Source organism: Gadus chalcogrammus, chromosome 19 (genome assembly GCF_026213295.1).
Source record: "Gadus chalcogrammus isolate NIFS_2021 chromosome 19, NIFS_Gcha_1.0, whole genome shotgun sequence".
Taxonomy (NCBI): Eukaryota; Metazoa; Chordata; class Actinopteri; order Gadiformes; family Gadidae; genus Gadus; species Gadus chalcogrammus.
This window is the reverse complement of record NC_079430.1, coordinates 11,657,328-11,681,995: the sequence shown is the minus strand read 5'-3', so window position 1 is coordinate 11,681,995 and position 24,668 is coordinate 11,657,328. Positions and strand designations below refer to the sequence as shown.

General features: G+C 46.6%; 2 protein-coding genes across 2 annotated transcripts in view; one reads left to right on the top strand and one right to left on the bottom strand.

Moving 5' to 3' along the window:
• Window positions 1-195: 195 nt before the first annotated feature.
• On the top strand, window positions 196-18,397 carry tbc1d30 (TBC1 domain family, member 30). The gene is made up of 15 exons (XM_056579000.1): window positions 196-1,033; window positions 3,203-3,367; window positions 6,305-6,366; window positions 6,612-6,677; window positions 7,205-7,330; window positions 8,490-8,675; window positions 8,780-8,849; window positions 9,046-9,144; window positions 9,781-9,949; window positions 10,309-10,414; window positions 10,824-10,930; window positions 11,687-11,826; window positions 12,839-13,105; window positions 13,829-13,894; window positions 15,241-18,397. Exons 1-15 carry the CDS (start codon window positions 523-525, stop codon window positions 16,320-16,322), a joined length of 3,222 nt encoding a protein of 1,073 aa, XP_056434975.1. The 5' UTR covers window positions 196-522; the 3' UTR covers window positions 16,323-18,397.
• The window catches only part of prkcq (protein kinase C, theta), a 17,930-nt gene continuing 9,684 nt past the window's right edge, over window positions 16,423-24,668 (bottom strand). The window contains exons 10-18 of the mRNA XM_056578413.1: window positions 24,549-24,668; window positions 23,488-23,684; window positions 22,038-22,211; window positions 21,491-21,582; window positions 20,974-21,036; window positions 20,512-20,650; window positions 19,839-20,027; window positions 19,260-19,388; window positions 16,423-18,754 (exon numbers count right to left, since the gene is read on the bottom strand). The exon at window positions 24,549-24,668 is cut by the window's right edge and continues 4 nt beyond it. Coding sequence (XP_056434388.1) covers window positions 18,596-18,754; window positions 19,260-19,388; window positions 19,839-20,027; window positions 20,512-20,650; window positions 20,974-21,036; window positions 21,491-21,582; window positions 22,038-22,211; window positions 23,488-23,684; window positions 24,549-24,668 — 1,262 coding nt within the window. The 3' untranslated portion in view covers window positions 16,423-18,595. The remainder of the gene's footprint in view (window positions 18,755-19,259; window positions 19,389-19,838; window positions 20,028-20,511; window positions 20,651-20,973; window positions 21,037-21,490; window positions 21,583-22,037; window positions 22,212-23,487; window positions 23,685-24,548) is intronic.

Sequence of the window (24,668 nt, the reverse complement as noted above, 5' to 3'; positions counted from 1 at the left end):
AGGGGGGCCCATCAGTAAATCTTGTCTAGGGGCCCAGGAATTGTAGCAACGGCCCTGGGTACAGATACCTTTACGCAACATCCTTTGTTAATGATAGTAAATTGAATCATTTAAATATAGTTCAAAAATATAGTAATTTAGTCATGAAGGCATGTCTAAATATGTGTTTCCTAGTGCGCTTCCCTGCCGCGCGCACCTGCAGGCTGCTGCACCTGTCGCACGACGGAGTTTGGTGGACGGGACGAAACTTTGGGAGTGGGCTGGACTATTATTGAGCCTGGCAGGGGCGTAAGTTAGCAGCGTCTGGAAGTTCAGGAAGGAAATTAAAGTGTGTCAAACGCTGCCCTACCTCCCGAGGACAGGAATGGAATGCACCCGGAACTCCATCCTCATTGAAGCAGTCGCGGTACCTCAATTTGAGTGCTATTTACATGAATGGCCAAGTTGTACGGCGCAATGATAAGGGAGATAGTGGAGAACAGTAGGATCCGACCACAGTAAGCCACTTTTGTCCACGTGAAAATGGCGTCGCAGATGCCACTCCGTGCGAGCAAACTTTTAGACCTTGACATATGTGACCGTGGCGTGTGTTCCGAAGAAGGCGAGAGCGGAGAGTTCGTCAACTCTGCGACGTCGCTCTCCGATGGCTACTCCGCTTTCCAGCAGTGGCGCGCCACCGACTCGGTGTCCGCCAACGGATTTCAACCAAGTGACACATCATCACCAACTCCCGTGCAACAGGTTCCGGACCTGCCCGGGATCCCCGGGACCGACACCGCAGACTGTGATGATTTTGAACTTTACGGGGATACTACGAGAGGGCCACGCGCGTCCATAGTGGACGGCTTGCTGGTGGAACTTTATGAGACGTACAGCGGTGGGAAGAGGGGTTACGTGGACAGTCTGGATAGCTCCACAGAGGCGTCAAGTTCGGAAGCATTCCTGGGTCGCAGTAACACGGGATCAAACTTCCTGCAGGAGTTACAGGAGAAACATACGAGGCGACACCAGATGAACTATTTGGCACAAAAAGGTAAAGTCGTCATATGTGTTACAGTGTCTTAAAACAATGCCAAAGAAAGGAAGTTCATTAAAGTTTCTGATTATTTTTAGTCGCAGTCCCACTCCTGACATTATTTTGTCTTTATGATTATTTAATGACATGCATATTTTCAATTTTATATTTGATAGTGAGTATGTGGTACAGTGTGGTTACTTTATTTTGAAGTACTCCACTGAAGTAGTTATAGTAGTTAATTAGTAGTTCTGAGGACGACCTAGAGAGAGAGAGTTAGATGGAGGTTTGCTGATGCCTGATGGACAGAAACAGAAGCTTAAATATAAAAGGTCAAGACATTCCTGTTTGAACAGGATGTCTTTTCTTTTTGGTTTTGCTTTGTTTGGTTTGCTGATTGTATTGAGGATGCATTTCAGGGTGTGGAGATGACAGTTGATTGGGCTGCAACCAATGAGGATTTTTCATAGTTTCACAACTAATAATTTCTGTCTATAAAAAATCGTGAACAATGGCAAAAATACACATCACATTACCAGAACCCCAAGTAGATCTTGCTTTCCTCAATCTGTAAACTGAACATATTTCTTTCTATTTAGTCTGGCTTAAAGGTTTAATTGATTTATCAAATCAGTCAATATTTATGTCGATCAATCAGCTGGTTCATAACATATTGAGAAAGTGTGACAATAACAAAGGTGCATCTGGAAGTTACTGGTGACTTTCTTTATATACGTAATAAATAACTTCATCATTCATATTGCTTTTATTCATTGCATTTATCTCTGGTGTTTCTGAGTGTGGTGTCTAGACAATCACAACTTCCATCGTTTTTCTTTTTCCATTTTTGGTTTTGTTCAAACCAGTACCATTTTGTTATTGAACTGGTTTGAAACCAATACATAAACTAATCAAGCTGCAGGCGCACAGTTCAGGTTGGAGGAGTGACATGGCTGTTTATCTGTTAACAGATTCAGGTTAGAGCCACAGTGAAGGGAGCCGGTCCAACAGGAAGACTAGGCAGGGAAGGGTGTGTGTGTGTGTGTGTGTGTGTGTGTGTGTGTGTGTGTGTGTGTGTGTGTGTGTGTGTGTGTGTGTGTGTGTGTGTGTGTGTGTGTGTGTGTGTGTGTGTGTGTGTGTGTGTGTGTGTGTGTGTGTGTGTGTGTGTGTGTGTGTGTGTGTGTGTGTGTGTGTGTGTGTGTGTGTTATATTTTATTTTGTCATAAATAAGAGGAAAAGCGTGGATTCGTTGATATGCGCGCACTCCCAGCTGAATATTCTGGATTCGCTCCCCAATTTCTGGTGTCACAGCCCCCTCGATCAGTATTACCCACCCCTACCTGCTCCACTGAGCTGTCCCTATCAAGTCGCTTCGGATACTAGTGCTGGTTATTGTTGTAATGTTGGGAACAGGCTAAGTGATTTTTCTTTGGAAAGATGAGAATGCAAGCGGAGGTTTGTCCATTTAGATAAGAGCTAAAATTATCAGATTGAACAGAGAAGACCCATTCGATTGGTCCCATCCAAGACCAAACTAATTGATCAATTAGAAGCGATACAGGACTGTTGGCTGCGGTCTGTTTTGCCCGCAGCATGGAAAAACAAAGAGTCTCTAGAGGCCATTATGTCATGCTTTGCTGCACACCGAACACGCCCCATGATAACATCTGAATGCATGGTGACCCGGTATTAACAGATTGTGGTTCTCATGAGAGGTGAACGGACAGGAAGTGCAAGTGTTTTGTGTTTACTAGTGTTGGGAAGACTGATGTATTCCTAGGGAAGCAAATAAAAAGAAAACGTCAAGCATTTCATCGTATGAATAAAACCGATTCTTTGTCTTCCTTTTTCCGCCATGTTCGGATTAGATAGATGTTAAATGGACTGCATTTATAGAGTGCTTTTCTAACTAGTGGACGCTGAAAGCGCTTTACAATATTCCCTCACATTCACCCATTCATACGTATTCAAACACCGATGGAGCTGTCAACCATGCAAGGTGCCTTGCTCAGGGACACCTCAACACTCAGCTAGGAGGAGCGGGGGATTGAACTAGCAACCTTTCGATTAACAGCCAACCCACTCTACCACCTGAGCCCCATGCCGCCCTAGATCACGTCTCAATTAGAATGGTTGTCTTTTTGATTCAGTGTATTCCGCCCTCACTCTCCATCCTGTCCCCTGTAGCCCCGGGGGAGCTGTGTTCCATCATCCAGGAGGTGAAGTACCGCACGGGGCTGCAGTCAGCCAAGCTGCTGCGGCAGCTGAAGAGGCGCGACCGGCTCCGCCACAAACGGCTGAAGAACTGCGACATCATCACAGCCTGCCTGCAGGCCGTCTCACAGAAACGACGTAAGGGAAACGTGACACGGTGGAGTTTGGGTAACGCCCCCCCCCCCTCTACCGTCCAGATGAGTCATCACAAACGCGATGTTATGAATGGACGCGCTCCTGAGGAGTGTTTGCATTTGTTGGTCTCATTCATGCAATCTAAGCTCTGCTTCTGTGAGACAGATTTATTTTTTCGACATTTGGCTGTCACTGAAAATTATTCTAATTCCTGAGTTGATATGCTTTTGAATTGTGGGAAGCTGTTGGGGTACAGATAACTGTTGGCAGATTCCACTCGCCAGACTTCAAGATCCACAATTTCTCGGTTCTTATTTTGTCAGTAATCAGTTTCATCACTATTGTTGTTATATAGTAGACTTTGTATACATGTAGAGATTCATGTCATGGCGGTATTGGGGTTAGGGGCCAGGCATCTTGCTCAAGAATGCCTACAGACTACAGACTGCAGACTTTGGGGATCAAACCCAGTATCTTTTGGTGGGAGTCGAACATCTTAGCCAGTGCTACTGTCCTGCCCCCAGTCGATCTAAATGTAAAAATATATTCTTCTATGTCGTCCAAAACTGCTACTTTTAAGTAGTAATTTAATTGTAACTGTAGACGTATATAATAATGCAATTTAGGTTCTACCAAATGGGGATGATTACATTTAAATGAGAAAATAATGGAACGGACAGTCTGATGTTCCATCTCAATTCCCTGGTCCCCTCAATCACAAATTACAGGCATTAAAAAAAATTAAAAAAACGATTTTCTCTGCTCCAGATGCTCATAAAGCCCATCCGGTCTCTTGTCTACGCCATTACCTCATTCTCCCCTCCATCTCTCCCTCTCTCTCTCCTCCCCGCATCACTCTCCATCCCTACCGCATCGCCTCCTTTCCACCCACACCCCACCCCGAGTAGTGACGACAAAACGGAGGTGTGCGCTTCTCAGATCCCGCCGCCTTGCAGGGATCTTGATTTACTCGTCGGAAAGGGGAAACAACCGATTTCACTTAATCGCTGTCGATTTTTTGGATGACATGGTCTGTGAGCGATCTGGAGGGACTCCATTGAACAACGAAGGGAGTGTTTGACGTTAAAACAACCAGGAAGAGAAGCAGTGATCACATCTATTAATCGACATTTGCGTTGATCGATTTCGCCTATAAAAACAGTGAGGAATGGAGGCGTCTTCCAGTAAGAAAAACATCCAACTATAAAACACCAAAAAGTCGCGTAACGTGGACCACAGAGGACACATTGGATGGTGGATCGTGCACACACCGTAGCCTAACCGATGAGGCAGGAGCGCTTCATCCCCGCGGGACGGCGGTCCAGGGCGTACGTGCGGTCTCGGCAGCAGGCGGGCTCGGGGTCCGGAGGTGTGGGGAACGTCATCAGCAATGTCCTCAAGAAACGCAACGGCATCTCCCGCAGCGCGCCCCGGCTGCTGTGCACGCTGGAGCCAGGTGACTGAGGAGGAGAACGCGTGTGTGTCCCGTGTGCGTGCGTCTATTCATGTTGTAGGTTTAGTGCCTGTAGTTTGAACGTCAATGTCGTCATGCCTCCCGTTTGAATTTGGATTTGTAATGTTGTTCTTTTAGTAGCCTGAACTAACAATACAGTCATGACCCAGCCGGATCTGGCCGTTTAAACTGGATTTTGTTAATGTGCTCTACATCTTGATATGAAACTGGTAACGTTAGCCTGGTCGCATGCAGGCTACTTATAATAACAGTTATAATGGGCACGCGTTCCATGATCGTACCTCGATGATGGGGAGATGACCTTTTTTTATTTTGGTGAAGATCCAAGCATGCAGAGGAAGCACTCAACCGGAAATCGGGTCATTAACGATGTTCCTTTAGTAGTGCTGCAAGCGCAACGGAAGTGCATGATGAAGGCAACTCATTTATGAATTAGAGTCTGAGTCAGCAATGCCCCCCTTGGACCATCTCAATGGATCTTATCTTTTGCCACATGTTTAACCCTACACGGTGGTCCCGTCTAGCCAAGTAGCTGAGCTGTCCTGTCGCATGGCTCTAATCTGGGAAAGGGAAGTAGGAGGGCTTTCTGTGGTAATCCTGCTCTAGCTCACAGTGTAAACATGAGCCACACACCGGTGTCCAACGGCACAATATGACGCAGAACAACGCCGCCGAGACGTTTAGTCTAGAATACCCAGGTTAATTGACTACAGAAAATTATAATGGTGTTTTGGGGGTTTAAATGCCCCTTGAAAGATTGTCTTAGTTGGTTGGATGACTATAGGGAGACTCAGATAAAATGGTTGGCTGGCAAGCACGCAACAATGTTAGGAGGACTTTGGCCAAAGTGGCTTTTCTTCTTAACTTGGAATGACATTTTTAATTTCCGTTGAGTTTTGGGAGATTTGTCCGTGAGTTGTGGATGATTGAGTGATTTAGCAGATGTCGTGCGCGCCAGTCCTCCGACGATTGAATTGCGAAATCAGTAAAGGACAGCGATGGGACCCAATCCCTATAGGGATGCTTTGCAATATCGTCTTCCTGGAAAAACGCTTCAGGGGCCCAGATGAACATTTGAATACCCCGAAAAGGGATTTTTACTCTAATTTGCTGGAGACATTCAGATGTCTCTAAGCTGTGACCCAGATCTATGTTTCTGGCGAGTGTTTGGGTGCTTTGGGATTTGAATGTGCATGACAGTTAATCTCATAATGTTTGGTGCATTCAGGCAACGCTACTTGATATTATTGTAGGGAGAAACCGAAACCTGCACAAACGGCAATCCGTTTAGAATATGTTATGCATATTTCATAAAGGAAAATAAAATGGCTACATCACAGAGCCACTGTCTGAGCTGTGTCGTTCAAGGGGAAGACCACATATGGTCCTTTGATGAAAGAAGTGCGACAGGTGTTCCTGATTATTACCAAGATAATGACCAGACGGACCTGCTGTTTACTTTACAGGAGTCGACACTCGGCTCAAATTCTCCATTGAACCATCACTGGGCAAAAATGGATTCCAGCAAGTGAGTTTTTATTTATTTATCATGGCTGGTCTTGGCCAGTCGTTGAAATATTATATTCTCGTAAAAAAATGGCCCCCATGACATAAATCCGTCTCCTGAATCACTGTGTGTGTGTGTGTGTGTGTGTGTGTGTGTGTGTGTGTGTGTGTGTGTGTGTGTGTGTGTGTGTGTGTGTGTGTGTGTGTGTGTGTGTGTGTGTGTGTGTGTGTGTGTGTGTGTGTGTGTGTGTGTGTGTGTGTTCTCAGTGGTACGATGCCCTCAAATCCGTGGCCAGGCTGCCAACAGGAATCCCTAAGGAGTGGAGGAAAAGGGTAAATTACACACAACAAAAGAAACGCAAATGCACACAACACAAATCAACTCTCTTGCTGCGTCTTCAGGATACATTACATGGCAAACTCTTTGGGCTTTTCTCCATTGTCTGCTGTGTGAAGTATTTAACTCATGTGGCTTTAAGGCCTTTCTATTATTTTGACTGTTAAAATGAGCCCTTTATAACCATATCGTAAACCAGTGCCTATCACACTATTTTTACTCTTTCGTTATACTGCGCTAATCGAACACATTTAACCGTGGATAAATGATTACAGGTAAAATTTGAGAGCTGTACAGAGAAAAGCACATTAGAGCAATGTTTTGAAATAAACAGCCCCAATTTCTTTAAATGTTAACACATTTTCCAAATGATATCATTAAAAAATAAGGACCTTTTTGCGTGTGTTGTACAAAATGTTGTATTCATCTCCTGACTTGGCCACATTGAGTCATTCCCAAAGCATTTATACTGTGCTGCATAAAACGCACTAACTCCAAACATTAATAATATTCCCATCTGCAGGTATGGCTGACCCTGGCCGACCACTACCTGCACAGCATCTCCATCGACTGGGAGAAGACGCTGCGCTTTGCCTTCAACGAGCGCAGCAACCCTGACGATGACTCCCTGGGCATCCAAATCGTCAAGGTAACGCTTTGTGTTCCTCAAGGGTTAAGGTGTAAGTGTTGGGGTGTGTGGGAGGATGTTGTTCCAGACGCATACTTAAAAGCCCAAAAAACAAACAAACAAACACAAATATTGGAACAGTGTTACCGCACTGCAAATAGAAGGACTCCTTTCTAATGTATACAGAAAATGTATCACACTGTTGTTGGACTACTAGGTGGGTTGTATATTGTATACACACTATAATTAATAACAATGCAAGTATTTTATGTACACTAAACTGTGAGTCTATACCAAACCATGACTTGCGCTCAGAAATCTGTGTGATTAACAACAATGTTGCCCATAGGGGGGCGCTATCCATGTCTGCTGATGACCCTAAGAACCTGCCTGTCGGTAGCAGACGCTAACAGCTAGTCATTGGCCCTTGAGTTAAAAGAGACCCAATGGCTTCCTATCGTTTTATTTAGCCTTCTGTTTGTTTGGGAAGCTCTTTGTGAGGGTTGCTATGGAGATCCTCCTCGCTGTAATCAATGGATCTCCAACGCACCTGCTGGGTGTTTTCACCTGAATGGGGCATAGCTCTTGTCGTGTACAACACGCTTGGCCTTGACGTGTCTGTGACGGAGACAAGATGGAGGATGTTTGCTAGCCACTCCGCGTCAGTTCGGCTCTGTCCGCGTCACGGAAAGCCAGTTCCAGCTGTTGTTTTTCTCTCTCTGTGCTAATACGTCACGATCAGCGGCGTGCTGGTGTGTGGTTTCCACATTAACATGAGAGTGTCTCCTGTCAGTCGTTCAGTTGTAAGGAACCATTATTACTCTCCTCAACTCCATCCGTGACATGATGAATCGTCCAATAATTTACTTCATGGGGTAATTCAGAAGGATAAACTATTTTAAGTTACACAGTGTTGATTCTTTATGTGCAGCATTGATTGTTGTTGACCTGTTACATCTTCATGCATTAGTTTCTGATCATTATCCGCTGGTCGAACATGCATAAGGTACTATGAAGTAATACTAGTATATGCAGTAATGTACACAATCCATGATATGGAATTTCTAGTTTCCTCTATCTAGTGATGATAATTCAATAGATGTTAAGCTTTATTTCCAACAATTCTGAACGTTTTAATACAAACAAAATAATATTGGCATACCTTATTATCTGTTCTCAGGACTTGCACAGGACCGGCTGCAGTTCCTACTGTGGCCAGGAGGGGGAGCAGGACCGAGTGGTGCTGAAGAGGGTGCTGCTGGCCTACGCCCGCTGGAATAAAACCGTGGGCTACTGCCAAGGCTTCAACGTGCTGGCAGCACTCATACTGGAGGTCACAGAGGGCAGCGAGAGCGACGCACTGAAGGTACACAGACACACACAGACACACGCTCACACTAACTATGATCGGAATGCATATATATGCATACAAATGCCAAATATGACCCATTTCTCTCTTTCTGAATTCAGGTGATGATTTATCTAATTGACAAGGTGTTGCCAGAGAACTATTTTGCCAACAACCTGCAGGCACTTTCAGGTATGCACATTCTCTGCCCTAGCTGCAAATTGTATTAATGTCTCAAAGCCTTTCATCTTACTGTGTGTGTGTGTGTGTGTGTGTGTGTGTGTGTGTGTGTGTGTGTGTGTGTGTGTGTGTGTGTGTGTGTGTGTGTGTGTGTGTGTGTGTGTGTGTGTGTGTGTGTGTGTGTGTGTGTGTGTGTGTGTGTTTTCAGTGGACATGGCTGTCTTCAGGGACCTGCTTCGGCTGAAGTTGCCCAGGCTGTCCCAGCACCTCCACCATCTGCAGAAGGCTGCCAACAAGGAAGCTGGAGGTGTGTGTTTGTGTGTGTGTGATAAGGTCCCTGCCTTTACCCTCTGTTTGACTGGGCATTCTCTAGCACAGCTGTGAAACAGAAGTGGGTTGGAGGTCAACACTCGCACTGTTGCTGTTTAAATGGTAGAATCACCCTGGCTACACTGGCAGGAATGTGTGGCTTAAATTCTATAATGGTGACGGGGGAGGGGGGTAGGCATTCTAGAAACATCAATCACGCTGCTGTGAGTCCTAAAATATCCTCTATATCTCGACATCAAATATTCATTTTAATAAATGTTATAATATGAAGGCTCATAATGTATATGTGGGTCGTGTTGGTCTTGCAGCAAATTGAGATGTAAAATATGTTTTTGTTACATCATGACACGGCCACTTTAGCTTCACTAGCCTGAGCCTCTTTCTTTCTTTCTTTCTTTCTTTCTTTCTTTCTTTCTTTCTTTCTTTCTTTTCTTTCTTTCTTTCTTTCTTTCTTTCTTTCTTTCTTTCTTTCTTTCTTTCTTAATTTCTTTCTTTCTTTCTTTCCCCATTCCCTCTCTCTCTCCCCGTTCCCTCTCTCTCTCCCCGTTCCCTCTCTCTCTCCCCGTTCCCTCTCTCTCTCCCCGTTCCCTCTCCCATGTCCCTCCACCCCCAGGGAGCTACGAGCCCCCGCTGACCAACGTGTTCACCATGCAGTGGTTCCTCACCATGTTCGCCACCTGCCTGCCCCCCCACACGGTGCTGAAGATCTGGGACTCGGTGTTCTTCGAGGGCTCCGAGGTGCTGCTCCGCGTGGCCCTGGCCATCTGGGAGAGGCTGGGAGAGTGAGTCCATTAGGAGCCATTTTTGTAGTTCTTCTGTAGTTATTTTGTAGTTCTCCAGGGCTTTTTGTTTATTTTTCAGGTAGCCTTGGTCGTTCATTTAACTCGATGGCTGATGGATTCCATTTTTGTGCTTTGTTGGGCTTATTTAAAAGGGTTAATAAAAAAATTGGCTAAATATGATACTCTGGTCCAATAAATTAACTGAGGTGGAGAAAAAAAAGAGATCACATTGGTTTGAATAAATTAAGCTCCACACAATCTCAAAAAATCGGAGTGTCTTTGTCGCAAACACCCTCCACCAACTCTCTCACTATCCTCTCTTTGTCCTGCTGTCTCCCTTTGTCTCTCTCTCCTATCAGGAGGATAGAGTATTGCCAGTCTGCGGATGAGTTCTACAGCACCATGGGGTGTCTCACCCAGGAGATGCTTGAGCACAGCCACATCCACTCAACAGACCTCATGCAGGTACAGCCGGCACACTATTGGCTCCTACATTGTAGTCATGGTGCTCTGTAGCAAATCGACACCACTGATGGTGCAGTACTGGATCCAGTCTTTCTTATGGCATTTTTAGAAGGCTACAGGTTTCAATGTGGCCTAGTTTGTTTATAAAGTCTCATTATACCACCTCGTGGTAGGGATACCAGCTAATGCAGCTTTAAAATATGCAAATGATCTCTCCTCCCCTTCTCGCTCCTCCTCTCCTCCCCTTCTCACTCCTCTGTCTCCCCCTCCTCCCTTTCTCTCTCCTCCTCCCACCTCCCCTTCGCACTCCTCTATCTCCACATCCCCTTCTGTCCTCTGCTCTCTCTCCTCCTCCTCATCTCTCTCCTCCCCCCTCCCCCCTCCCCCCCTTCTCCCTCTCCTCCCCCAGGAGGTGTACTCCATGGCAGTATTCCCCTTCCCCCAGCTGGCGGAGCTGAGGGAGAAGTACACGTACAACATCACCCCCTTCCCGACCTCCGGCAAGTCCAGCGGCAGGTCTGTCCCCCACCCCTCCCCCACCCCTCCCCCACCCCTCCCCCACCCCTCCCCCTATGTACCCGCAGAACCAACCGGAAGGCGTGACGCTTTGGTGTATAGGCGGTTTGGACCTGTCACTCATATTACTGTTTGCATTATGAGTCGGTTCGGAAACCACTTCCTGTTCATATAACCTCCCCGGCTCTCTAAGTAGATATCGAGTATTGCTTTTTTCCATTGTAAATGTATTATGAGTCGGTTGCTCTCGTTGTAAAGGGTGTGGTGTGTGCCACTGTAGGATTTTTATTCTTGAATTATGCAGATTTACAAAATGGAACAAATAATAACGATCACTGAACTAAATAAATTGTAATATATTGTTCAGTGAATTTAATATCATGGCATGCTATCCCATTTGTAATGCATACTGTTGATGTTTTGCATTAATTAGTATTTGCTAATTAAACAGACGGGCATTCTTGCAAGTAATAGCTGTGTTTTAAAGGGGCCGCTGGCGCTCTTTGCTCAGCCACTGAATGTGTCTTTATCTTTATCGTAACGTTCACATATGAGGGGGTCCGCGAAAGGTTAAGATGACAATTTAGAGGTCAAAAGGTTGTCTCGCATTGTTGGTCTTTACTGGAGCTACTGGCGATGATGAAGATGACTACGTTTCCTCACAGTGGGGCTCCTAATATGGAGATAGTGATGATGAGGATGTGTTTTCCTGTTGGCGGATGTCGTAGTGGTGTTGATGATGTCGTTTCTTCACAGTGGGGGACTTGGCAGCTTAGAGAGCGATGATGACGCTGACATGGATGATGAAGACTCTATAGTGACGGCCCTCGGGTGTTTGGGGCCCCTGGGTGGGCTGCTGGCCCCCGAGGTGCAGAGGTACCAGAAACACCTCAAAGGTCAGCACACACACACACACACACACACACACACACACACACACACACACACACACACACACACACACACACACACACACACACACACACACACACACACACACACACAGACACAGACACCCTCACACACACACACACCCCTCTAACTTTTTGTCTATTCAAGCATGTTTGCCGATTTTCTTTTAAGCCATGAGCTGCAGTTAAAGAAATCAATACAGCAACGTGTGCATGTACGTCGTGATGCACTGTGATCCAAACACAAAAACAGAATTTAATCACTTGAGGACAATAACCAGGAGGAACACAAAGAACAATGGACCCCACCCCCTTGACCGTAGGTTTTTGATGAGCAAGCAGTTCCTTCCTTTTTGCAGATCTCTATGAAAAAACCCTGTAATGATCTAATTTAAGACCCTATTCTTTGAGAAACTTGCACACTGCAGCTGTAACGATTCACCAAGCAGAAGTGAACTCTGTGGCACAGTGGGAAGCATCATGCCTCAGGCGGTCCACGTATAACCTTCTGCTGCCTCAGCATATAGCCCGTGAATGGTTTGACACATCTTCATTTCTATGCTGTTTATACCTAAATGGCCTCCCAGGGCCCAACATTTAAATGTTTGACTTTAACAGCTGTACCCTTCACCCTAACAGAAGTGTTATTTAGCCAACAGTGTTGGAAGTTGTAGTTTGGAGCCCTGGTGGTTCGGTATCTGAAGCTGTAGCCTCCGTACGACCTCTCCTGCGGTACATGTCAGGAAAAGGGCCAAACATACAGTATACACCAGATGCAGTGTGGATGCATCTTATTGGGTCGTTTGTACCACTTATCCAAGATCCATACCTCGTTTTACTTCACGCACACCAAGGTTTTTTTGTAAAACTTTTACAGCACAATAAAAAAATGTAAGTGACCTCTGACTGATAGTATCCACCCTGACGTCGCTGGACCACCATAGACCCCCATAGACCACCAGCACCTCACGCCCGACCCACTCTCTCCGTCCCACAGATCAGCACGGGGGGCAGGGGAACATCGGCGAGCTGAGCCCCGGCGCGGTGGGGACCGGCGGCGGCGGCGGCGGCGGGCTCGTCGGCCCCGGGCTGGCAGGAAGGGGAGGAGCCGCCCGCGGACGGAGGCAGAAGGAGCAGCAGCAGGCGGCGGTCAACGGCATGATGACGGAGCGCATGAGCACGGACATCGGCGCGCTGAAGAGGCAGTACGCACGCATCAAGCGGCGGCAGCAGCAGCAGGCCATGCAGCTCTGCATCCGCACAGGTGGGTGTGGGGGAGGGGGCTAGCTGTTAGCGCCTCGGGGGCTAGCTGTTAGCGTGTCGCTCATCGCTTCAGGTTCAGCTTTGGTTAGTCACGTGTGGGTTCAACACGGGTTCGAAGGCACGTGTAGGTTCAACGGCACGGTGTAATCGGGCCATTGTGGAAAAGCTTTCAGCTGTCAGTAAGCACAGTCGGCAGTAAGAGCGCTGAACGGCGCTGGTCACATAAAGATCAAATAAGAAAAACACTTAAATAGGAGGAGATGAATATAACACTTTGGAAATTAGGATTTCATATATTCACACGGGTATACAGAAGTGTTGCATATTAGTTGTGTATCAGTCCTGGTACAATAGCAGCAGTCAAACCAAATACTGCTACTACCACTCCTACTAGTGCGCCGGCGATGGCATGGGCCATGTGAATCACTGTCATGTGCATGTGCATGTGCATGTGCACGTGAACAAGTGGGTAGTCTTGTGGGAGATAAGTCATGTTCATGTTCAGTCATCCATGCATTTCAGTTGTGGACCATCTCAACTATATGTTGTTGGTTTCTGGTAGAATAAATATTCCTTAATATTTTAATTTGAAAGGCTGGTATACACATATGCCTGCACACAGTATACTATACTTTGAGAGAGGAGCACACATGAACTTATACACACAAATGTAAACTGCAGCAGATTATAAGTGACTAACCATTGGTTGGTTTGTGACCCTCAGGGCCTGAAATGAGAATGTCCCCAGCAACAGGGGTTTCTCAGGAACCCCCCCAGCTATCTACTAATGGTACAAACCGTCGCACCAATCACAATGGGGATAAACCAATCAGGGATGAGAAATTAGGGATGTCCAGCAGGGCATGACCGCTTCGTCCACTAACTCTTGATTGCTTTCATTCACTCAATCATTACTAATGACATTAATAACTACTGTCAGTATTTCTACCACTGTTAAAGGGGTACCATTACATTATTTTCTAATATAAGGGAACTGCTTCATAAACTTGTGAAATGGTCTTCAACCCGGAAGAAAAAGTTCAACCATTTATTAAATTTTTCCAAATAACGCAAATCTGTCAGTGGTCCAACTTTTCTTTGAGTTACTTTCGGGGGAAACAGGAGTCGCTTCTTTTCTATCACATCACACATATGAAGCAGTTCAATCTCGTATTAGAAACCCCTAGTGTGACGGTTCCACTTTAAAGAAGAGACTGACTGCAGAGTCTCCGAGCGTCTAATTAACACCTGGGAAGCTTTGCTGTGGGTGCATCTCCTTCAAAGTCACGTAGGACATGCACCACTGGAGACAGGGAGGGCATTCTGAAACGAGGCTAAACCTATTAAAACTGGGATTGTGCTCTTAATGAAGAACAGAGATCCCCAGGAAATGAATAGTAAACAACTGCAGGGGGAATCAGGCTACAAGGTCGTTGTGGTCGTAGTTACAATGATAATCCTGCACAAATGTAGACATTGAATGTGAGCAAATGGCTCCAGTGGTCATGTACAAAGTGACTTTGATCATGTGCTCTGGGGATTTTTCCTTTGATTCCTCGTCGATGTAAAATACTACTTTTTTTCATAGCCTGTTTCTCCATGGTTTTTTCCTCCTTTCTTCGACTTGAAGTACTTTGTAAACCCTCTGTCATCTCCTGGGATCCTCTCAGCTCTTGCATTATGAAACTACACTGGCACCGCTGTTCTTATTCCCAAATACTTCCCTCCGTGCAACTGATCTGCCTGAATGGACTGGTGCTCTTTGTTAATGGGATTTGCGTTTGAGAGGATGTGCGTTTCCCAGCGGACAAGTGCAAATCCTTCCGATGTATACCCCTTTGTTGTCTCGTCTATGGATAGTAAAAAGAAATGGGATCTATTTTTTTAAAACAACATGCAATCTAGTGAATGAATATATCGGCCCAATCCCATTTCTACCCCTTACCCCTTCCCCCTCCTCCTTGTTTTGAAGGGGGAAGGGGAAGGGGTAAGGGGTAGAAATGGGATGGGGCAATCATCTCCCTTTGACTCATTTCACCGTATGTGTTCATATTGAACAGACCTTCTCTATCCATGTATGTTTAACCTTCATGATGAGTCATTCATCGTGTTAAATCGTTCCCTCCCGTCTCCCAGACAAGTGTCCGGCCACCAGCGTGCTGGCCTCCCAGCTGAACCCCTCCTCCCCCGTGGTCAACCACCTCCTCCTGGGGAGGAAGCCCCGCGCCGCCCCCCGGAGCTCCAGGACCCCCGGCACCGGCGCCCCCCCCATCGGCCTGGGCCTGCCCTGCACGCTGGGGGGCGCCGAGGGCGGCGGGTCGCCGTGGCGCGCGCACGTACGTGCACACCGCCGGAGCCTGGCCCGCGCACGTGCCCAGCTGGGCTTCGTGGACTCAGAGGAGCTGGAGGAGGACGAGGGAGAGGAGGAGGAGGAGGAGGAGATGAAGAGGAGGTCCAGGAGAAAAGATGGCGGAGACGAGAAGAGGAGGAGCAAGACGGAGCGGGGGGATGAAGGGCTGGAGGAGGGTAGGGTTGATGAGGAGGAAGAGGTGGGGGAGAACAGCCGACCTACCTCGCTCTCTCCTGGCTGCCCGCTCCCCGGGGGGGAGGGGGAGGAGGCGGAGCCTGCAGAAGGAGAGGGGGGAGTCGAGGAGCGCCTCGGCTCGCTCGACCTGGCGTCCCACGCTGCCGGTCCCCTGAGCCCGGCCGACGTCCACCCCACCGCGCCCCAGGGGACCCCAGCCCAGGTGCCCATCCTGCCCCCCCCGCCGCCCCACCTGGCTCGCCGACGCAAGGGGTCCGACTCCTCCAGCGATGGGCCCTCCGGCAGCACCCCGCTAGCCCCGACCCCGGCCCCCTGCTCCTCCTCCACCATGTCCTCCTCCCCCTCCACGCCCAACCTCTCCTCCCACCCCTCCAGCGGCAGGGCTCCCCTCCCCTCCTCGCCGTCCACCCCGGACCTGAGCTCCTCCTCCTCCCCCTCCGGCGGCTCCTCCTCCTCCTCCTCCACCGGCCACAAACTGCCCCTCTTCTCCCCGTTCCCCTGCATCAAGCAGCCCCGCAAGTCGGCGGCGGCCCGCAACCTAGGCCTGTACGGGCCCACGTCCCGCACGCCCACCGTGCACTTCCCCCAGCTCAGCCGCGTCGCCGCCGCCGCCGCCTCCGCCACCTCCCTCTCCAGCACCACCACCGCCGCCACCAGCAGCAGGAGGCGCTGAAGTAGCACCCCCGACGGAGCCGCCCGACTGAACGGAAGGGGAGGAAACGACCGTTTACCGGCTCTGCGTGAAAAGAGGCGCAGCCCCGAGGAAGTCGGAAGCCACGATGTTATCGGACGGGCGAGTGAAGGAGGGCCGACGCCGGGTCGCCATGCTGGCTCTTGGTTACCATGGCAACATGCAAAGCGGGAAGAGTCATCCCCATGGTTATCACACTTAATGTCCCTGCACACGCGCAACGCAACACACAGACGGGAGAAATGTAAACCAGGCTGAAGATATGTGGGATTGAGCTACTCTTCATCTTTACTCTTGTATATCGTTCCATCTTCAACTCTTGAGGATGCGAATAGAACCGCTCATGTATGGCAAGTATTTACAGAACTTCACGCAGCTTTGAATTAGTCACAAAGTGACTGTATGTGTGTGTGTTTATTTATAAACAGCTCATATCATTGACTGGAATGAAATCCATGTGGGCATTACAGGTGTTTTGAAAGCACCTGGATTTTTTTCAAGGATTTGTCATTGTTTCATCTTCAAAGGAAATGGACTGCCTAAGTCAGTAAACCAAACAGTAGTTGTTGATATTAAGGCAGACCCGAGACATGTTTGCCTCCAAAAACATCAAAGCCAAATATTGAAAATATCTGTGTATGGGTGTTATGTATAAGGGCAAACGGCCATAATAGATATTCATTCTCTTGTCAAATTTTGCATACTAGCAAAATGCTTTATTTCTTTCAATGATTGACTACATAATATGGTAACCTTTAAAAATAAGGGGACAATAATGAATCGTTAATTTACAATAGTTAATGCAGTTAACTAATGGATGCCTAAGTGTTTCTGAAACTAGGGGATTATTTAATGGAGTTATGGTTAACCATAACCCCTATGCTAATAATGTATACTAATGCTTATTATTGCAATAACTAATGTTAATTAATGGTTCATTTTTGTAGCCTTATATATAGCGTTATATTTATGTGTATGATTTTTCTTTGTACATTTGTTTTTATTTGCCCTACCTGAATGCGTAATAGATGAGGTGTTCGTGTGTGTGCGAGAGGGATAGCGCGTGTGAACGTCTGATCACTTTGAAGGAGATCCTGCAACACTAAATGCTCTGTTCACTAAAGGTTCAGGGATTGACCTGGAACAAACACACACACACACAAGCACAGCTTGACCGCAACCCCCAATAAACAAAACATGAATGTAAAATAATCTCTAAATGTGTCTCTGCTTCTTTAGAGTGTGATGTATGACTCATCTACTCTAGTATTGCAATTCTGCTTGCAGCTTAAAATAGACCTGTGAACGTGGTGGTGATGGTTAGCAAAACATGTGTTCCCTAATCTAAGTTATTTTAATTAATTGTTTTACTCTTAATACCTGTGCAATGATTTATCTGATTGCTCGGTTTATTGACTGACTTACAGTCAGGTTAATACTTATTTATTGGCCATTGAAAAAGTACTTTCCCAACATCAAGTAGTTCCCTAAAAAGAATACGGACACAAACTCTCAAGAAAAAGAACTACAAAATCAACTACGTAATGCTTCAATGATCATACGGGAATCACATTAGAAGAAAGAATTAAAAGCCTCTCCAGTACCCAGATCCACTCACCCTTACATCAAGTGCGAAGCTCTGAACATAATTAACACCATAGGATGTAAACAAAACAGTACCGCTGAGGTACCACAGATTCTGTATTTTTAAGCACCGTACACGTTAACGAATCGGTGGCCACAGAACAGTAAGACTAAAAACACCTAGATTTCAAATACGCAAAAACACATTCTGACTGACCACAGTGCTACAAAAGCATTTGAATATTTAGTTTTGCAGAAAAAATCGTGAAACAGCTTTTGTTCATGTTCTTGAACTGTAGTCCTCATCTCGAACAGATCTCATCGGAGAAGCTAGGTATTCATCGTTGTCGTTGCGTGACATCAGAGGTGTGTAGAGTTTTCCCGGTCTTCTGTCCCTCATCTGGTATGCAGGTTCAGTCAATTGTTAGTTAACGGTAACATATTATACCACCAGGTGTGTGTGTAATTAGCCATTACAAGCCGTTTTGAAAAATCGGCCTCTTCTGACATCCCAAGTGGGCGTGTCCACCTAGATGTATGGCCGATTTTCAAAACTGCTTGTAAGGCACTCACACCTGGTGGTATAATATGTCACCTTCAAGTGACAACTTGGGCCAAGTTGGCTGGTTGTCAGACTTTGGTATGTCCCTCTCTATCCCTACCCCCCTTGTTCAGGATGCCTTGACACGGGCCATCCCAGGGTTAACCATCGAGAAGTTCCTGAACATGGTCTGGTCCACGCTGTTGATGAGCGCCCGGTCGGCGCAGGACAGCCGCGGCTTCTCGTTGAGGAACTCGGTGTCGAAGTTGCTGCAGTCGCTGGCCGATTTCTGTCAGGGAACAGAGGGGTCGGGGGTCAAAGACTGAGGCGCCCGTGTCTTTCTTAAGGGCCACTGTTTCACCGCCAGCTCAGTGACTCAATTCGTTCATCACAAATACGTCCTGGCATTTAATGTATGCACTTACTGTAAGTACATCCTTGCACTTAAAATTGTACTTAGCATTTTGAAGCATCTTATCCTAGCTATCTTGGTTGTTTATGGGTAATGGGTTAACCTATCAAGTGTTAGTGCTTGGTACTTGGTTCCATGGACTTTGCTGTACCGACAGCGATATGTTGTTTCTCTTTCATCAAACAAATGTATTTATTGTAAATCACTTTGGATAAAAGTGTCTGCTAGATGCCCTGAACGTAAGCGTAAATGTAATCTTTGTGATGTCACTAGTGGATCGATTTCTTTCACCGACAAATCAGCCTAAATAAACTAACTGGCGGTGAAAAAGTTTCCCCTTATTTCAACCACACTGTGTGTAGGAGAGCACGGGTGTAGTTACCACTGTGGGCCTAAAGGGCGGCTCCACCTGCCGTAGCTCCATGGCGTCCCAATCGGTGCCACTGAAGAAGATGTGCTGTCTGACGTTTCCCTTGATGCCCAGCCGCTTCTCAGGCTCCCTCACAAACAGCTGGAAACACCAACAAGTAAACACATTTGTCACAGTGTAAATACTTTTGTAGCGTTTATTATAATTATTTAAAGTTCACCATCAATCACCAGTTTGTCAACTAGTATTGCTGTTACACCACTTGACTATCACATGTACATGGTACATGATTACCACATTCACATTTCCGGAATGTATCCTCAGTTCAATTGCTAGATTGGCTTCTAGATTTCGGGCCAATATTTCTTACAACTTTCTTAGAAAAGCAGAAAAACAGACAAATGACCTAGTAGCCTACCTAGCAGCAAGTCACATTTGGTGCACAGCAGAGCAACTTCTGCATTTTAGTGTGACTGTTATTTTTCTCAATCTCTTTTTAAATTCTTATGTCATCCTGTACTTTCTGCCATGTCACCGACAACGTCCCATCCGGGGGGTGAACAAAGTGCCGGTCGGTTGGTGGCCGCTGACCTTGACCAGGATGTCCTTGGCGTCCTTGGGCAGCCACGGGGGGTAGGAAGGGTTGTCGGTGCGGATGGACTGGAAGAGCGCCTCCTCGTCTTGCCCGTGGAAGGGAGACTGGCCAATCAGCATCTCGTACAGCAGCACGCCGAACGACCACCAGTCCACCGAGCTGTTGTACTTCTGGCCCAGCAGGATCTGCACACACACACACACACACACACACACACACACACACACACACACACACACACACACACACACACACACACACACACACACACACACACACACACACACACACACACACACAAATAGACGCACACAGACACCCACACACACACACATACACACTCACACAAACAAATTCACACACACACACACACGCACACGCACACGCACACGCACACACACACACACACACACACACACAAATAGACACACACATGCACATACACACAATGGAGTTATTACAAATATTGAGACTGTAAAATACTTTTACACTAACAAGAAAATAATAAAATCCAAATCGTCAATAAATATAGTTCATATTCTACAGGCTAATAAAATCTTTTCTAAAACAACCGTTTTCCCCTGACTCCTAACAAGGCCTCAGCCTGCGACGGGGCCTGAGTCATGAATAAACAAGCAGCGTCATGGTTCGGGGTCATGACGGGGTCACCTCGGGGGCGATGTAGTCAGGGGTCCCGCAGAAGGTGGCGGTCCGGGCGTCCTCGCTCATGTTCTCCTTGCACATCCCAAAGTCAGCGATCTTGATGTGTCCCTCAGAGTCCAGCAGCACGTTGTCCAGCTTCAGGTCCCTGGGCGAGGAAGAGGAGAGGGAGATGAAGACCAGAGGAGAGGAAGAGTAGCAGGAAGTGGTCCGCGGGGAGAAGAGAAGTGTGATGGTGTTTACTACACCATGAGTCATGACCTCGTGTTTATTCCTAGATTATAAAACGTCCTCCAAATAAGTAAAAAACATAAATAAAAAATACTGCCCCTGGGCGGTCAAGTGTCTATTAGCAAAGTCAAGACAAGGAGGAATGGAAATATACTGAGCAAATATAGAAAGCAAACAACAGTGTGTGTGTGTGTGTGTGTATGTGCCTGTGTGTGTGTGTGTGTGTATGAACCAACCAACCTGTAAACAACTCCTTTAGAGTGCAGAAACTGGAGGCCACAGATGATCTCGGCAGCGTAGAACCTGCAGGGACAGGGTGAAGATCAGCGCCGTGGGACGATCAGAGAGCAGAACGGGAACCGGCCTGGGGTTCTGTGCTTCTGTCACAACCACATGTGTACGCGGCCATCAACTGACGCTTTTACTCATTAATCGTTATTCATTTTGACCGTGTGCTTTCATCGCTAAGTCCCACTTGTGTGTTGCGTTGGATAAAAGCTTCATAGTAAATCGTAAATATATTTACATTTACATTCAGGGCATTTAGCAGACGCTTTAATCCAAAGCGTCTTACAATAAGCACATTTGTCAGAAGAAAGACAAACAATATATCACTGTCGGTAAAGATATTCATAGAAACATGTGCCAAACACTTACAATTACTAGGTTAACCCATTCCCCGTACACAACAAAGATAGCTAGGATAAGACGGTACACAATGTACAAGAACTATTTTTAAGTGCCACTTTAAACGTACTTGGATCTGGGCAGGTCAAAGTTGTGGCAGCTCTGGATGTGGAACATGAGGTCCCCTCCGTTCAGGTACTCCATCACAAAGAACAGGTTCTCCTTTTAGGAACACACAGGCAGAGACAGAGTGGGTTGAAACAGTGGTCAGATCACATCCTAGTGCCTAGTGTGGGAAACAGCTCTGGGGAAGTGTGGAGAGGAACCGATGTCAAAGACACAGGCCCAGGTCACAGCAACCACTTCATCTATTCTCTTTAGTAGGTATTAAGTCAACAGTCTTCAACTATTGTGAGTACTGAAAATAATGTACTGCGAAAAAAAGATTTAGGAGTAGTTTTGTTAATTGCACATTTCACACATTATAAAAAAATAATAAGAATCATCATAAGGATAGTCAGAATAATCTGTTATTTGTCATATTTATTATAATTACATAACGTATTAGTATTATTATGTATTATTAACCGCTTATCCGACACCAGATGAGCGTATTTTGACGATGAGATCAGATGTGGAACGTTGTTCTGATTATTATTCTGTATAGGACATGGCACCTTGGTCTGGAAGGTGCAGTAGAGGTGGGTGAGGAAGGGGTGCTCCCAGGCCAGGGACAGCACCCTCCTCTCCACCAGGGTGCACTCCACGTCGTCGTCCATCAGCACCACGTCCTTCTTCAGGGCCTTCATGGCGTAGTACTGCCCCGTGCTCTTCAGCTGGGCCAGGAACACCTGGGGGACCCAGGGCCATGTGTTTGGTTGGTCAGCATGTACAGACCAACGACAGAACCCTGTGTACCGCATCTGGTGGTTGTGGGGCTCTGGGTTTGGTTCTCCCTTTGCAGACCAACGTTATAAATATGAATTTGAAATGAATAAGGAATGAAGTCTCCTCCTCTTCTAAGTGCTATTGTTAATGTTAATGTTGAGTTGACTGTTGACTGTTGAGAAGGAATGGAGGGGAATAATCAGGAAGTACATTTCAAATGTCAATGATAGATTCTCAGTTTTATAAACGATAGAGGAACAAAACGATTTGAAACCGAAAATACCTAACCTAAAATACGGGTCTTTTTTTAAACCATAGGTCCACATACATGCAAACATACATACAAAGGAGAGCCTTTATCCCTGTACTGTCCAATATGTAGGTTGTTTGTCCCTTTGGTTTATTTCTGGTAACTGTCAGCGTTGCTGTGTTTGTTTGGTTGTTTTCTGTACCGTTATTCTTTTGATCTGAATCATAAGATCTATTTTCGGGCTCGTACAACGTTAAGCCACATTGGAAGCACTGGAATGGTAGTTATTGTGCTTGTAGAAGTTCATTTTTGGTCATTGTTTAGTAATCAATTGTGAAATTATTGATCGTTATTGGTTAACATTGTTGTGTTTAAAACAGCCACAGCCCCTCATGAGAGATATGGCACGACAAAGTTTTCATCAGCCTAGGTTATGGAATTGTGGGATGAGGGCTGGTTTAAGCAGCCTCACCTGGCCGACTCTGATTGGACTCTGGGGCTGGTTGAGGCAGCACACCTGTTGCACATTGATTGATCAATATGCACATTGATTGGCCTGTTGCACATTGATTGATTAATGTGCAACAGGTTAAACCAGCCATCTCCACACACACTCGAGAACTAGCCATGTTCATCATCACCCCTTTGCTATAAACCAGATCTGGACACCAATTTTTTTTTTTTAACACCAATCTGGAGGAGCCCAAAATAAGTCACCTAGGGGGAGTGGGGCAGCCACCTAGATGGTGCATAGCATCCACCTTTGCTACGGGTATATTTACGTCGGTTTAGGCTTTTACAGTGCTACAATGCTGTTGAGCCCTCTCAAAATGGCGCAGAGAATTCCCGGCCTCTCTTAGTTTGTATCGTGTGTGGACAACAACGTCCTGTGACTAAAGCGCCCCGGTATGGGAGGCCTCTCTTAGTTTGTGTGTGGACAACAACGTCCTGTGACTAAAGCGCCCCGGTATGGGAGGCCTCGGCGCTACCTTGCCAAAGCTGCCCTTGCCCAGCATCTTGTGCAGGACGAAGTTGTCCAGGGTGAACCTCTGGTGGTCCTTCCTGGGCACGGCATAGAGGGGCTCCTGGTCCTCTGGGGGGGGCCCCTTCCCGGGGTCGCTGGGCGAGGGCTCCTGCTCGACATCCTCCTCGTCCAGGGAGACGTACCACGACACGCCCTGGACGTCTGGGGGGACCACACACACGGAGGAGGAGCAAGAACCCCGAATGAGGAGGGATAGCTGGAGATGTGCAGTAAATGAATATGTACTCTTTATAGCTAGGATAAACTAAGCTTAATGAATCAGGCTTGATAAAGCTAAGCTTGGAAATAGATTAGAAAATAAAATAAGCTAAGCTAATATAAGGCAAGAAAAGGGAGGATAAGATAAAAATAAATAAATTAAAGGACAATTCCAGTATTTTGATCATTGAGCCCCCTTTCTGGTTTGTTTAGGATGAAATAGAGTGGGCGACACCGAAATTTTAACTCCTTTCTCGGGTATTTGGCTCATTTTGAATCGCTCCTGCCTGCTTCACAATGGTTGTCTGTGTGCATACACAAACCTGTCAACCCAGCAACCCTAAACGTTCGTTTTCAGAAATGTGCAAGTAACCGAGTGGTTAGTGGCATTCGTGAAGTTAAAAAATGTATATATCCTTGTCCTTATAAAATGTTGAGACTGAGTAAACTATGATTTTTTTTTTTGCATATTTATGCTTTATTAAGGAGTGAGATAGAGAGGGGAGGACATGCTGCAAATGACGACGGGCAGGATTTGAACCCAGGTGGTGGCGTTCAGGACTGAGCCTACATGGTACACTCTCTACCCGGGGAGCTACCGGGGATCCCCTAAACTAGGATTTCCTGATCTTTAAGATGAAGCAACAGCATATCTTCACCAACTGTAACGGATCAGCTACAATTGTGGGAATTGCAGTTAAAAACAGCCAAAAGCTGTTAGTAACTAAAGCACCAGCCTAAGGTATTCCCTACAGGTTGGATCAGGTACGGTTGGTCGTGTGTGTCTTCGTGTTGTTCGGTCCTCACCTCTACTGGCAGGGGTGGCCGGTAAGCCCATGATCGGTCCGGACGGGACCCGGACCACGCCTGGCTGGTCCACACTCACCGGCCCCTCTCGACCAATCAGCTCGCTGTCACTGCTGGTTT